The sequence below is a fragment of the Vidua macroura genome, chromosome 7 (assembly GCF_024509145.1).
Source record: "Vidua macroura isolate BioBank_ID:100142 chromosome 7, ASM2450914v1, whole genome shotgun sequence".
Classification (NCBI taxonomy): Eukaryota; Metazoa; Chordata; class Aves; order Passeriformes; family Viduidae; genus Vidua; species Vidua macroura.
This window is the reverse complement of record NC_071577.1, coordinates 29,310,629-29,324,609: the sequence shown is the minus strand read 5'-3', so window position 1 is coordinate 29,324,609 and position 13,981 is coordinate 29,310,629. Positions and strand designations below refer to the sequence as shown.

Here is a 13,981-nt window from a genome sequence, read left to right as displayed (position 1 = left end):
GCAGCAATTGCAGTTGCAGTGCATTCTTAATTCATTGCCTGTTCTGTGCTTGCAGGTGGTTCTCCTGGGAATTGACATCATCTCCGCACTGGTGTCCCGCTTGCAAGATCGCTTCAAGGCCCAGATTGGCACAGGTGAGGGGTCTCTGTGTGAGTGTCACCATCACTCTGCCAGCACCTGCACTAGCTGACAACTCAGAGTTGTCTTTCTTCCCAGGAGAGCACTTGGAAGGCTCTTGGTGGTTTTCATGCTCTGCTGAAGGGCAGCAAGCCAGTGCCTCCATTGGGCTTTGGGGGAAGACCAGAGGGGCTCTGCCACTGTTACAGTTTTTTCCTGAGCTATTTGAATGTTCCTGTTTCCTTTCCTTAGTGCTGCCAAGTTTACTTGATAGGCTGGGAGATTCTAAGGACTCAGTGAGGGAGCAGGATCAGACCTTGCTGCTGAAAATCATGGAACAAGCTGCTAACCCTCAGGTATGTTCAGCAGTCCACAACATCAATGACTGGCTTTGTAAAAAAAGGAAACCTTTTTTCTTTCAGAAGGTTTTCTCTGCCATTTTTCTGTCTGAAATGGCTTCATTTCCCTAAACCTTTTTATAAGATGTTTACTTCACTTGGGAAGGCTATTGCCTGACAGGATCCACATGAGAGCGTGTCAGTGCATTTCCCAAGGATGTGATGGGTATATGTCAGGAGTTATTGTTCCAGGTTTTTGGAAGGTACTTGCTCTCTCTAAGAATGAGTATTGTTTTAGGTAGTGGGGAGTTACTGTGAAGTCAGCACAAAATAAAGAATTAGTCAGATCTAAAAGTATCTTGCTCCTTTTTGCCCTGTTCTGCTTGTATGGGTGTAATGCTTATATTTGAGCTCCAGACGTGGTGTGGTATATGTCTGCTGGAAGACAGAATCTGTTTCTTATCCCATCTCATTTTTTTCTCTTTCCTGTCTTCCACAGTACGTGTGGGACAGGATGCTAGGAGGATTCAAACACAAGAATTTTCGGACAAGAGAAGGGATTTGCCTCTGCCTTATTGCAACACTCAATGCGTAAGTCAGAAACTTCTGCAAACCTGTGTTGTGTACATGAGCCTGCTCTGATTCATAATGGTGCTTTTTGTTCTTTATTCCCAGATCTGGAGCTCAGAGTTTAACACTGAGTAAGATAGTGCCACATATATGTAACTTACTTGGAGATCCAAACAGCCAGGTGAGCTTTTGCTGTGAGTCACATCTAAAGGTTGTGCTGGTTTCCTTGTTGGTAAATGAGCTAATTGTGCTGCTGGTGGTGAGCTCTGAACAATGCTGCACACACAGACCCCTTGGCTGATTTTGGAGAGGTGTAATTTGAAGTTTGTCTAAACCATCGTATCAGTTACTCCAAGGGTTCAGCAGAACAACATGAATCTCCAGGTGAGATGAACAGAAGAGGGAAACCTTTGTGGGAGGGGAACTCCTGTGCCTTGGAGCTTGAATACAGGGGAGGCTGCAGGGATCCCTCTGGGCTCAGTGCAACACCCCTCACCTTCAGAGAGAAACCAGTCTGGGCAGGGAGGGCAAATGGGGCCAGTCAGACAGCCTGGCCATGTACACTGCCAGAAGTTGTACAGGCAGTTGCTGAATAGGGGGTGAAGACAATCTGTACCAGAACTTTTAATCAGCAATGCAACCCAAATGAAAATACAAGTGGAATAAAATCTGTTGCTCCTAAGTGTTTTTTTGTCTTGTTTGGGATTAGATGCAAGTATGTGAGGTTAGTGAGAAGAGGGAGGTGGAGAAGTAGTGTTCAAACTCGTTGTGTAATGTGTACTAGCAGTTTTTGAATAATGCTGTTGATTGTTCTGCCATCATGGGTGACACATCTGTGATCCAGGTCTGGAGAGGGTGTTCAGCTGGAAGGACGTGTGGGGTGCCCAGCTGGAGAATGGGTTTTTGTTTGCTTTGGGGAGTTGGCCATATTTCTGTGGCTGTCAGGGTCTCCCCTGCTAAGAGGAGGACTGAGAGTGAAGCAGCCTTCCCTTGCTGCTTGTGCCAGTGCAGGATGCTAAAACCATTACTCCAAGAAATTTAATGTTTAGGATCCTCTGTAGTTCTGAGCTGGGACTAAGCAAGCTGTTACCCTCCGAGGAAATCTTGAGTTTAGGGCTTGGATTTGTTAAACACAGAGGTGCCTTGGTCCTGCCATAGGTGAGCTGAATTGGAAAGTTGGTGAGGGCACTGAGGCATTTTTCCTCTGTGCTGCCTCTTCCTTGTGCCTGGCAGAGCTCCTTGTCCTGTATCCAACTGCAGGAGGAAGCAAGGCTGATCTCTTTCCCTTTCTCCTGGGTCTGGTTCCTCATCCCCAGAAAGCCTGTGCCTGAATTGGTCAGACAGAAATCGCTGTGACAGTGGCTCTGGGTGAAGCGGTGCCTGCCCTGGGGCAGGGGCTGCTCCTGGCTCCCCTGGAGCTGCTGCTGTGCTGCTGGTGCCTCCTGAGCACTGGGAGACGCGCTGGGCTCGGTCACTGCTGCCCCCTCTTGGAGAGAGGATCGAGAAACAATTCCAGGTCAAGTCCACTTTTTTTTTTTTTCTTTTGTTGTGGATTTGGAAGCTGTTCCATCAGAGCCCTTTTCAGAAATAATGCTTTTGTTGTTTTCAGCTGATGAGATTGAGTAACCCAATGTGCATCTGGTGTAACAACAGTCCTGAAGCTCTGATAATTTTCTCAAAAATAAAATTACTAAAGCTTTGTTATTGCTGTGGTAGACTAAACCAAGTATGATGGTGGGGCTCCTTGCCTTGCTCCTTGGGATTTACAGAGTCCTGCAGCTGTGCCTCTGCTTATCTGTACACACAGAGGCAATCCTTGCTGTGCTCAGGCTGGGTTGGGGTCTGTGTACCCAGAACCTGGGGGCACCAAAGGGTCCCCACAGACTGCTGTGCCCAGCAGCGTTGGTAGCAAATGGGGCTGAGGGGCAGGAGATGAGAGGCAAGAGTGCTGAGTAAGGGCTGGCATGAGTGGGGGTTTGGAGGCTGGCAGTGACCTGCTGAGCAGGAAGGCTGTGGAGCAGGAGAATGGGCTGAGGTGGGTGTGAGTCAAGTGTTAGGGTTTTCTTTGGCTAGGAGGCAGGGTATGTGTGCCTGCCCTTTGACTCCCACCTATAGGCAATTCTAGCTTGTCTCAGGATATTCCATGTCTAGTCCTGGGGTGTGTGGGGGGGGTAGCTGCTGGGCCATCTTCTGAGAAGCAGAAGTGCTCAGCTCTGTCAGTGTTTCTGTAGGCAGAGCAGATTGTTTGTTTACCTTCTCTGCCTGCTGTGTCTAGTGGAGGAAGGGTTTAAGTACAGAAAGGTGACACTTTAATCAGATTTATGTCTCTTCTGTTGGCTGGAAGGAAGGATTGCTCAGCAATTTCTTGCAAATCAGTTTGGAAAATATGCAAAATTCATGGTGACTCAAGTGATTGATTACTCCTCCCTTCCTCCCTGTTTTGCTATCAACATAGAAATGTAAGTTTTTAAGACAGCATTAAAAATCAGTTTATTTTATAATATCCCAGTAATATAAGGTCTGTTTGTGTCTCTATCCTTTTTTCATCTAGTAAATGTACCTGTTATATACAATGGGAGTTTGGCAGAGGCAGCCAAGCAGCTCCTTTTGCATGAAACCTTTCATCTTACACCTTCACTGCCTTTTCAATGCAATTACCCACTGATACTGTTAACATGTGAAAGGCAGGGTTGGAAGCTCCTTCATGAACTGTGTCGTAATGTGTACAGTAGCAGCTGTTGTTGCTGAGAAATTGACAAATTTAGTTCCCTAATGTAGGACTTATTAGAGTTTTATTAATTTAAATTATAAAGATGATTGATTTCTCTCATGTCTCGTGTCCAGGTTCGAGATGCAGCAATAAACAGCCTTGTGGAAATTTACAGACACGTTGGTGAACGAGTAAGGGCTGATCTCAGTAAAAAAGGATTACCCCAGTCTCGGTAAGTTGAGAATGTCCTTAGGTCTTCACTATTTTTGGGCTGCTTTTTATTCCCTTCCTTCCTTCAGGAGACTTTAGGAAGCTCATGATTGAACCTTTTCCTGGAATCATTGTTTCATTTTTTATTTTTATTTTTTAATCTGATAAACACTCAGATTTACTTAATGCAGATCCTGTACCTTTGCCCAGGTATGCCACAGCATCTTTGGAAAACTACAAAAATTATTACAGATGTTTAGTTAACTGATGTAAAATTAAGGGAATTAACATTTTTCCTGTATGTTCTGCATATGTAGACAGGAGACACATCAGAGTAGCTTGTGTTTATGCAACTTAGGCTGTCATAAACAACAAAAACTCACAAACAAAATAATCAGTTTTAAGATTTTATTCCAGAAAAAAAAAACCAGCTTCCCTCCCCTGCCCCCTTCCCCCCCAAAAAAACCCATCCAAACCTTAAATAAAAAGCAACCAAAGTTATGTTAAAACCAAAGCCATGTCCCTCTGCTTCTGCCCTTTGAGGTGTGTTAGAAAGCTGCTCTGCATCTTGCCTCCAGTGCTCAGGGCAGAGCATGGTTAGCCCTGAGGATGGAGTAGATGGCAGCTTGTCAGTGCTCAGAGGGAAGAGGTGGTTTTAGAGTTGGGGTACATGCAGGTGGAGGCAGCACTGCTGCCTCTTCTTCTCCAGTGGAAACATCTGCTCCCAAAATGTGCCTTAAAGTAATAAACTCGCTGGGAAGGAATGATGAGATGTGGTAAGAGTCTTCTGCTCTGCTAGACCTGTGACATAAATGGGAAGGTGTCAGGGCCAAAGACAAATGTTGTGTCAAGTTGGTTTTTAGGAGTGTGTTTTGTGGTATTTCTGCAAATAGTTAAGATAGAAAAAGTGATGATGAACTGGAAGTGCATCTACAATTAGCCATATCACATCTTCAGTAATATAGTATTTTCAATTATATCTCAGGTTTTCCTTTCAGCTGTTGTGTGTTGATGTTGGTTTTTTTTTTTTTAATTTTAAAATAACTTCCTTGCACTGACATTTTCTGCTGACATTTTTGACAGTGCTCCCAAAGACCTGAGTGAAGCCAAATCTCTTCTGTATGATCATGAGATGTTAGAATTTGGCTGCCCAGGGAGATGGTGGAATCACCATCCCTGGAAGTGTTCAAAAGCCATGTGGATGTGGCATTTGAGGACATGGTTTAGTGGTAAACATGGTATTGCTGGATTAAAGGTTGAACTCGATGGTCTTAGAGGTCTTTTCCAACCTTAGTAATTTTATTATTCTAATATTCCTAAAATTTAAATTCAGTTGTTCATTGTGTATTTTTTTAAACTTTCAAACAGGTTGAATGTAATTTTCACAAAATTCGATGAGGTCCAAAAATCTGGAAACATGGTCCAGACTTCAGTTGGTGAGTAGAAGTACTTGTACTCTCTGTTTGGTGCTTTTAGCAATTTTCAATTGGTGAGGCATTCAAATAGATATACAGCAAGCATTCTGTTAGGGGAAGCAAGTATGGTGATTGTTCAGAAATATACAGTGTTTTTGCAACAAATAAAATGGATGTTTAGTTTGTCTGCTGTCTTTTTGCAGTATCAGAAGGAAGCCTGAGTTTCAAGAAGAGAAGGTCGTGCTATAACTGTCTTGTTTTCCTCTTGAGTTACATTAGGGAAATGCATCTCCTGTTCTCCAGTCCACGTGCATGTAAATTGTTCATAAGGTTAATTAAATAGTAATTTCAGAGAATAATTGCCTCTTCAGTTAAGAGTCCTAAAAGGCACAGAGGGTGTACACAATAATGCAGCAATGTTCTGTTTAAAGCTCGTGTTGTTTGTATTTTGCAGTTCCTAAGTGTCCTGGGATTCCTCCCAAGTCTGTCCCAAACCAGGACACTAAATTTGCATCTTTTGTATGTTTAGGACTGATAGCCAAAGACCCTTATCTGAGCCTTAATTCTGTCTGTCTTGTCTGAGACTAGTATTTTGCTTACTGTAATAAGAAGTGTTTATTACTGTGTTTACAGATAAGCTTATGAGCTAGGAAGTAATTTTAACAGGTGTTATAAATCTAATAGGTATTGTTTAACAGTAGATTTTTATGAGAATTCTTGGTGAGGAAATGCATCTTTCTGCTGACAGTTGAGTAGAGCAGATGAAGAATCTGAGTTCAACACTGTGTGTTCCTATCAAGCTCAAACCCTCTGCAAAGCCAGGAGCAGGGGAGATGATGTCCCAGTCACTCCCACCATGCTCTTCAAAGTCAAGAGAGCAGAGAGGCATTTTCTTTTTTAAATAGGAAAAAATACCATTTTCATTTCTGGGCACCATTCTTCTTGCTACAGCCATTTTACAGCACAGTAAACTTCATCCCTGCAGAAACAATAAAATTAACTGATTTGAAAATCCTGAAGTTATAGTTTGGATTATTCAGAAATGTGATGTATTATCTTGTATGTTTGGGAATGATAAAGACCTATTACAGGTTCCTCTGTGATGGAATGGGTTAAAATTACGCTTTTGCATAATATGGGACTATTTTGTATGTCCGGGTGGATGAGGCTTACAGGGGTAAATAAGTGTAGTTGAGAAACAAATGTCCTTGTTCCTTTTTAACAGGTGGGAGGGGAAGTAAATATTTAATCCCTTAGCAAACTCGTTTAGGTTCCCAGCCTCCAGGTGATTTCTCTGGAACCCCCACTCAAACTGAAACAGAGATTTACTGCTGATTCAACTTCCTTGCTTTCCGCTTGGCTAGACTAAGGTGGAATTTTTGTCTTGCTAGCAGTGGAATAGAATGAACTTTCAAAAAAAAGAAAAAGCAATTTGATGCATCATTGTACTATGTAGTTTGCTGTTGTTTGGTGTTTCTAGGAGGCAGACTTGTGATTTGAGATGTATTGCTACATCTGAAGCATTGGTGTGTATCAGGTCTTCTACTTTTAGGCTTCCTTGAAAGTTATTTTTTCTTTTATACCCCTTTGTCACTGTTTTGGTGAAAGATTTACCCTTTTTGTGCTTTGAGGTCCTGAGACATTATGATCTCCATCTTCTGACTCCATGGACAGACTTTCAGTATTTCTCAACACAAGTACTCCTGTATTCTGCACTCTGTTTAACCTGATCTTCTGATGTCTCCCTGCTCTTGCTTGTGCTGTGGCAGGATGCAATCCTTGGAGTCTGTGTGTGGTAGGATTGCTCCTCAGTAGAATCTCCTCTATGAATGTTGAGAAAAAAAGGTAGCCTGGGGGAAAGGGAGAGTGGATGAGGGTTAAGGGTCAAAGAGAGCAAAGAAAGGATCTCCTATTGTTCGTTTCATCTTCCCTAGAAATAAAAAAGTCTGTGATAATTATAGTGTTACTTATTAACATTTTTTTTGTGTGTTTGAGGGGAAGGTTCAGTTTCCCTTAGTGCCATAAGGTTGTTTGTTGTTTCTTCCTTGCCCTCCAAGCACAGCACAAATACAGCGTTACATGCTCGTCCTATCTTGTGTGTCAACAGCTCTGTGCAACTTTCAGTTTATCTTTTTGAGATTGTCTAAGCCAGCAAAAGGAGGCTTATCTGCACCCACAGTCACAAGTTTATTGTGGCCTGTGAGAGAAAGACAAGCTAAATTTGTCAGGTTTCTTGTGTCCCTGACACTTTCTGAACAAAGGTGACACTTTCAGCAGTTGTCAGAGTCACCAGGGAGGATGGTGATAGATATTGCACATGCAAAAGACTTGCCTTTCTCAGGAACTAGTGGAAATAGCTCAGTCTTGGTTAACCCTTGGAATCTGGCAGAGTGGTTGGATGGGTGACTATGTGAATGTGCTTCTCTTGTGGATAACCAAGAGCAGGCTGTTGGTAGAAAGGTCACTCATAACTGAGCACCAGAGTTGTGGTAATCACAACGAGACTTGAAAGTCGTTGTCAAACCTCTGTTAGCACAGAACACAGTGGTGCTGGGCATTTAGGACAGCAGCTGTGGCTTCTAGAATGGTGGAACACAGTAAAAACTGGTCTCTTGGCTCTGAGAGTACTGTTTGGGATAACAGTTTCCTCTACCAGTTCACTGAGGATTCAAGTAAAAGGAAGGAATTGCAGCAGCACTCTGAGTATATCAGGAGTACTTTGGAGATTAGTGAGTTGCTGTAACTTGTTAAAGGTTTCCTATCTAGTGGTTCCCAAGACACAAACGGACAGAAATCTTAGACAAACCTACTAGAAAAGTTGCTTAAAATAATAGGACATTTTCTTAACCCAAAGAAGAAATCTAATGAGTCAACTCTAATCAGACTGCGAACTTCAAGTCTCTGAAAATAATTTGTGTTTTGTTTTGGCTTATCTTTCTATATTGTAGTCCATTAGTGCTTGTTTGAGTTTATCTTGAATTGCTTGATTGTTTTTTTTTGGCTAGGCTTTGTTTTTATCATTTAGTAACACAAGAATCAAATGCTTATTGGGGTGGGTGAGGTTTGCATAGTAATCGGAGGTGTTTCATTAAGTCAGAGGAGGTTTTGGCATGCCCAAGTATGCTGCTTGTTGCTAGGCTACCAGCAGCCCTTATAGCTAGAATATGAAGCTAAAATCCATGCTGGATTTCTTGATGATTCTCAGTGAATCTCTGTTTTGTTATTTGGCATATAATTAGTCAGCCTCTTGAAGCAAAAATTATAGTTTTTCCCCTTTTGGGCTTTCAGCAAGCTAATTATTTTCTGTGTAACTGCTTCTGCTAATTATGCAGATGCCTTATTCCCCTGGGACAAATACATTTTCAGCATGAAAGAGCTAGTAATTGCCAGCTAGTCAGCTGCTGTGTTTGAGTGGCATTGTGTGATGGTCTTTAGTTGGATGTGATACAGAGAGAGGCTATTGGACAGAGACTCCAAGAAATTCATGCTATATGAGTTTCTTTGGTATTATCTGTAAGGGCCTTTGCATAAACTGTACAGATTTTCCATGGATTTGAGTTGACTTTGAATCAGACTTGCACTCCAGAAGACTCCATAATCAAGTTTTAGTAAAGATTAAGAATAAAATAAATGATCTACTGAAAAAATACAGGCTGATAGGAATCAATGACCCAAACCAAAGTTATTAGCAACCAAAATATTTTGGTGTGTTTTTTATGCTTTTCATTGTGATATTCTAATATGATGCAAACCTTCATTTTTTTAATGTAAGTCACACAATTTTTGTGAGATGCGTTTATATTTGTGCATGAAGGGATATTATGGTGGCTTTCCTGTGGCAAAGGAGGGCATTGTACTTTCTTGTTGATGCTGAACTTTGACTCAGAAGAGCAAGATTTAGGGATAGTGGAGATGGTAGTGGTGATCTTGGGCTGGAAGGAAATCAAAGCAGGATCTTAAAGCCAGAATTCTGGAGCTGAGATCTCTCCCCCGCAGTACTTATGGAGTAAGGTGAGGGGAGGATGCAATTTTGGTAGCTGACTGCATGAGTGTGTGTTCTAAGAGTAAGCAAGTTAATTAAAACCGTGCTGAAAAAAAAAGACATGGTAATTTCAGTTACTGAAAACCTATGAAGAGGGAGTAATGCTACTTTTCAGTAGAACTACTTTTATATTTGGGAGGGTGTATAAGACAAATATGCTATTTACTAAATGAATTCTGTTTGTGAAGTTGAGAACTTGGAGTTAAATAGATGAAAACTGGAGGTATTTTAAATTCTTGTGTTTTGCTGGTAATAAAACTGAGTCATTGGAAGCTATTTTGATATTTATTATATGAAGGCGAATCACCCACATTTGCCAAGTGAGGCTATGCATCTGAGGGTGGAATATTGTTTGTTTGTCAACACACATCCAAGCAGCTGAATTACAGATGGGAAGGAGCGACAACTGTCCCAGATAAATGATATTTTGAACCAGTAAATGCTGCATTGTGCTTTTTTGCGTTCATACCTCCTGGTGCAATTAAATTTCCATTATGGCTTGCTCTCTATTAATATAGTTCCCAAGTTGAAATACAAAATGAAACAGAAGATTGGTTTCATTGACTCAGCATTTTTAGGGCATGAAAAAAGCAAATAAATGCCTCTTCACCTGTGTGGGCCGAGAGAGAGCAGTAATGTCCGAGTCATGTTTGAATGAACACCATTAATTAATAGTACATCCTTGTGGAAGGTATAAATGGACAAGAGGAGCTCTGCTCCCTTTCTAAGAGCTTTGTAAATAAGCATATTGCTGAAATTCTCAAATGCAGAAGGGGAGGGGTGTGAGCAAGCAGGCACAGGGGGGCACATGGAGCTCAGCTGCATGCTGAACAGGCTTTTATTTTGGAGGAGAGGTGGCAATCGCCTGCTAGGTCACACAGCAAAGTGGTGTAGGAGGCTGGTGAGTTTGCTGGTGATTTAGTTGCTGAGAAACATGTACTGAGAGACGTGTACTGTGGGGCTGCTCCCGAGCACAGTGCCCTTCCCCAGCAGCTCCCCAGCACTGCAGAGAATAATGACTACAGGGAAAGGTAGGTGCTAATGAATGTGCCACACCGGTGGATGTGTTTATTTGTAAATGTCTGAGTATTTGACTGCTCTATTTCTTTTTAACGGTGTGTAGAGACTGAAGCAATCTTGCAGTAAAAGTGGAACTTAAAAAAATAGTCTGCAAGCATATGTAGCCTGGTGTCATCAAGCTCAATTTAAGATTCTATAAAATATGATAAATGGTCTGTGTGATGGGATGAAGAAAGAGAATGTGTGCATATGTAAGGGACCAGAACAGGTTGAGAGAGGTGAAGGACATGAATTTTCAGAAATCCTGCTGATCGGTGTTGTTTGTGAGTGATCATTAAGACTTCCATTTCCTAACTTGTTTCCTTCTGCAGTATCAGTTGGGAAGATTATTTAAATTGGTTATGAGTACTTCTGAATTAGCATTGAATCACAGTTCCAAGAATGTGCCAAATAGAGACATCACTTTTTTTTAACCTGTATTTGTGTGTTTTAACTGCGTTTCTGTAAGAGGATGTCTGTGGTAGTCGGTGAGGCTGGATTGGGACTTGGGTGAAATGGAAAGGCAGAGGAGCTTTGTATCTATTCACCTGTGAAGAATTAATTTACAGGAGGGAAGCATTTATTGCATTTATTTTAGGTACGTAAGAAGCCTGTGCTTTTCATTTGAGCTTTCAGAAGAGATGATTTCTGTTAGCCATCTTTGTAAAACTGCATTTCCTTTCTTCCCCTTTTCTCTTGATTCAGTGTACCTGTTGTCTTTTTGAAATTCTTACTATACTGTGGATGTAGTCTAATTTTAGGAAGTCTGAGTCAGTCAGTATCTAAATTCTATAAACCTTGGGTTTTTATTGATATTTACTTTCTCAAGGTGTGAGTTAATTGGCAGCTTTTTTTGTAACAGAAAGTGGAAGTCTCCTGGGCAAATTGAATGCTGTGGAATGAATACTGCATGCTACAATATGTGCCATTTCTATGGACAGATCTTTATTTTATCCTTTTGGGACATTGTTTTCCAAGACAATTACTGCATGTATTTTCAGAGGAAGCAGTGTATACATGTATGTGGTGTTCCTTGTTCACCATCACTAAATGCCTCCCAATGCCAGGAAATTAATACAGAAGCCTGTCTGGGCTGGTTCTTCTCCTCATGAACTGCATCACCTGTCAGTGGATAGTGTCACCATCTACAGCTGAGAGACCTTTGCACTCTGGCTCCTCTTGTCTCTCAAAAGAGGAGTTGAAAATAATCCATGATTTTTCCAAAGTTGGAATTATGTTGAATAATTAACGTACTTCATTGCTTATTGCAGAAAACAAGCATATATTTGTTGTTGTCAATGAAGTGTGATGATTTCATCATACTGGGAACCTCTCAGCTTTAATAGATCAGCTGATGGAATGAAGAGCCTGGGGCAGTGGTCTGGCTGATCTTATCAGTTGGGAAATGTCTGACCTCCAGGTCACTGTTGGTTGTCTGAACTGTAGCAGTAGTAAATGTCAGAAGAAAAGTATGTGGGTATGTTGTTATTGTATTGTGAATTCTGGATTGAATCCAAAGTACCTTGATCCAGGATTTCCTTGCAAAGAAGACCAGAGTTACTCTGGTTGTTTCATCACTTCCCCTAAGCCCAATGGTTTTATATGAACACACAAATGCTCTTTTGGCAACGCTTTGGTGTAATTAAGCAGAACCACTTTACTACCAACATCACTAACAGACATGCATAAAATACAGGCTGAAGGAGTGGGCAGTTAAAGGATGAGATGCTGCTGTTTACTGTGGGCTTCATGAGTAAAAGATTAATGTGCACCATTCCATTATTACTGGTGGAAGTTAAATGCATGAATGTCCTGCATATCTGGAGATGAATTTCTTAATGCAGGGCCTGTTCTCCCCCATTGGTAAAGTACCATGTGTATCTGAGCAACCTCAGTGTTTGCCTCAGGGAACACATGCAACTTAGAACACATGGCAAGGACGAATTTATAGTCCAGTGTTCATAAAGAATTAGAATGAAAAAAATCCTACACCCTTCCTTCCCATGGAAACTGCAGTAACATCTGGTACAGCTGGCGGAGGTGATCACAGTTCAGGAATGCTTAGTAGTTTGCTGATTTCTCTGATATGATCTTTTCTTCCAAATTCTTTCACATGTTTTGATGTCAGGTTGGTTTCACCTCTAAAACAAAGCCTTAAATTTGCAGTGGTCATTTTTCTTTTAAATCTCTGCACCAAACTGTGCTGTTTTTCCCAGCTGGCTCTACTTTGTAGTTGTTCTGTCAGAAAGAGCTTGCGGTCAAAGCTGGAGCAATATTAACTCCAGTGACATTTTTACATGAAAGGACTAACTAAATCTTACGGATTTGATTGCTTAGCTTTGTTTATGGTACACAGAATCTTCCAGGAGCAAGTTCATCATTAGGATGGTTCATACATATGCCTGTGCACACATACATTGATCACTGTGAACATAGCAGTGATTTTAAGTCAGCCTTTTAATTCTCAGCAATTCTCTGAGAGATGGGAGTATGAGCTATTCAAATATTGTAGAGGAAAACTGGCACACTAAAGGGCAATCTGGTGGGAGTAAAAAGTATCCCATAGTTGTGCACTGTGCTGATTTGTGAAGTTTATTTGGGTTGTGTTTGTGTTTCACACACACTGACTTCAACACTTGTTGGGGGTACATAGTAGAGTACTTCAGTGAGCACAAGTGAAGCTATCACAAACTTTCTGCTCCTATGACAATAATTTAAAAACATAGAAGTCCTTGCCTGAGGCTCACAAACAGTTCAGTTTCCAAGAAAGTAGTGGAAGAGTAGGTGTCTTTCTTTTCCCTTTCTGTATGCTGGCTGGATGCTGGAGAGTAGTCTCCTAATGACTACTTCCAAATGAATGCTCTGGGCTGTTTTTATATAGAATCACTGTCCCAGTTAGAATTTAGTTGCTATCCTTAATCAGCTGCCTCAGTGGTGGCTGAAGACTGCTTGGAGAAGAGATGAAATTTCTTGCACCTCTTGTGGAGCACTTTGATGAATTCTGTGCTGCTGCTCTCGTTTATTTGATGAGATGTATTTTCAGGTTGAGTGTGTAACAAGTGGACTGGGTTTAGCTGCTGTAATTAGCAGCCTCTGAGCACAGCAGTCACTGCAGTAATTGGTGAAATACAGGACAGGCTTTTATGGGCAACAGAAGTACGCGATACGTGTGTTTCTCCTACCAGCAACAAACAACATCCCTGTCCTTGTATATTGTAACCACAGTAGCTGCAGCTTCCATAACTGTGAGGTTTTATTGAAGCATCTAGACTGAAGAGCACCTGGTTGATTTCTAAAAAAAACCTGAGACCAAATGCTTGGAAGCTTGAAGGTCTTCTTGTACCTAGTTATTTTTCATTTTCAGATCGTTGACCTTAGGCTGGATGAGATTAGACTGCTGAGCCCATTTCCGAGGAAGACTTAGTAATACAGATGGTATATCCAGTTTTAACATGCAGTGGTAGAACAAAACCTGCTGTTACAGCCACATGTTAGTGGGGGGGCATGAAGAGGAGCTTTT

At 41.5% G+C, this 13,981-nt stretch overlaps 1 protein-coding gene across 1 annotated transcript in view; it reads left to right on the top strand.

The window, feature by feature from the left end:
• Nucleotides 1-13,981, top strand: part of CLASP1 (cytoplasmic linker associated protein 1) — a 170,016-nt gene that overhangs the window by 44,501 nt on the left and 111,534 nt on the right. Inside the window, exons 3-8 of the mRNA XM_053983207.1 lie at nucleotides 56-134; nucleotides 370-473; nucleotides 955-1,046; nucleotides 1,131-1,206; nucleotides 3,870-3,967; nucleotides 5,314-5,381. Of these exons, the coding sequence (XP_053839182.1) occupies nucleotides 56-134; nucleotides 370-473; nucleotides 955-1,046; nucleotides 1,131-1,206; nucleotides 3,870-3,967; nucleotides 5,314-5,381 (517 nt within the window). The remainder of the gene's footprint in view (nucleotides 1-55; nucleotides 135-369; nucleotides 474-954; nucleotides 1,047-1,130; nucleotides 1,207-3,869; nucleotides 3,968-5,313; nucleotides 5,382-13,981) is intronic.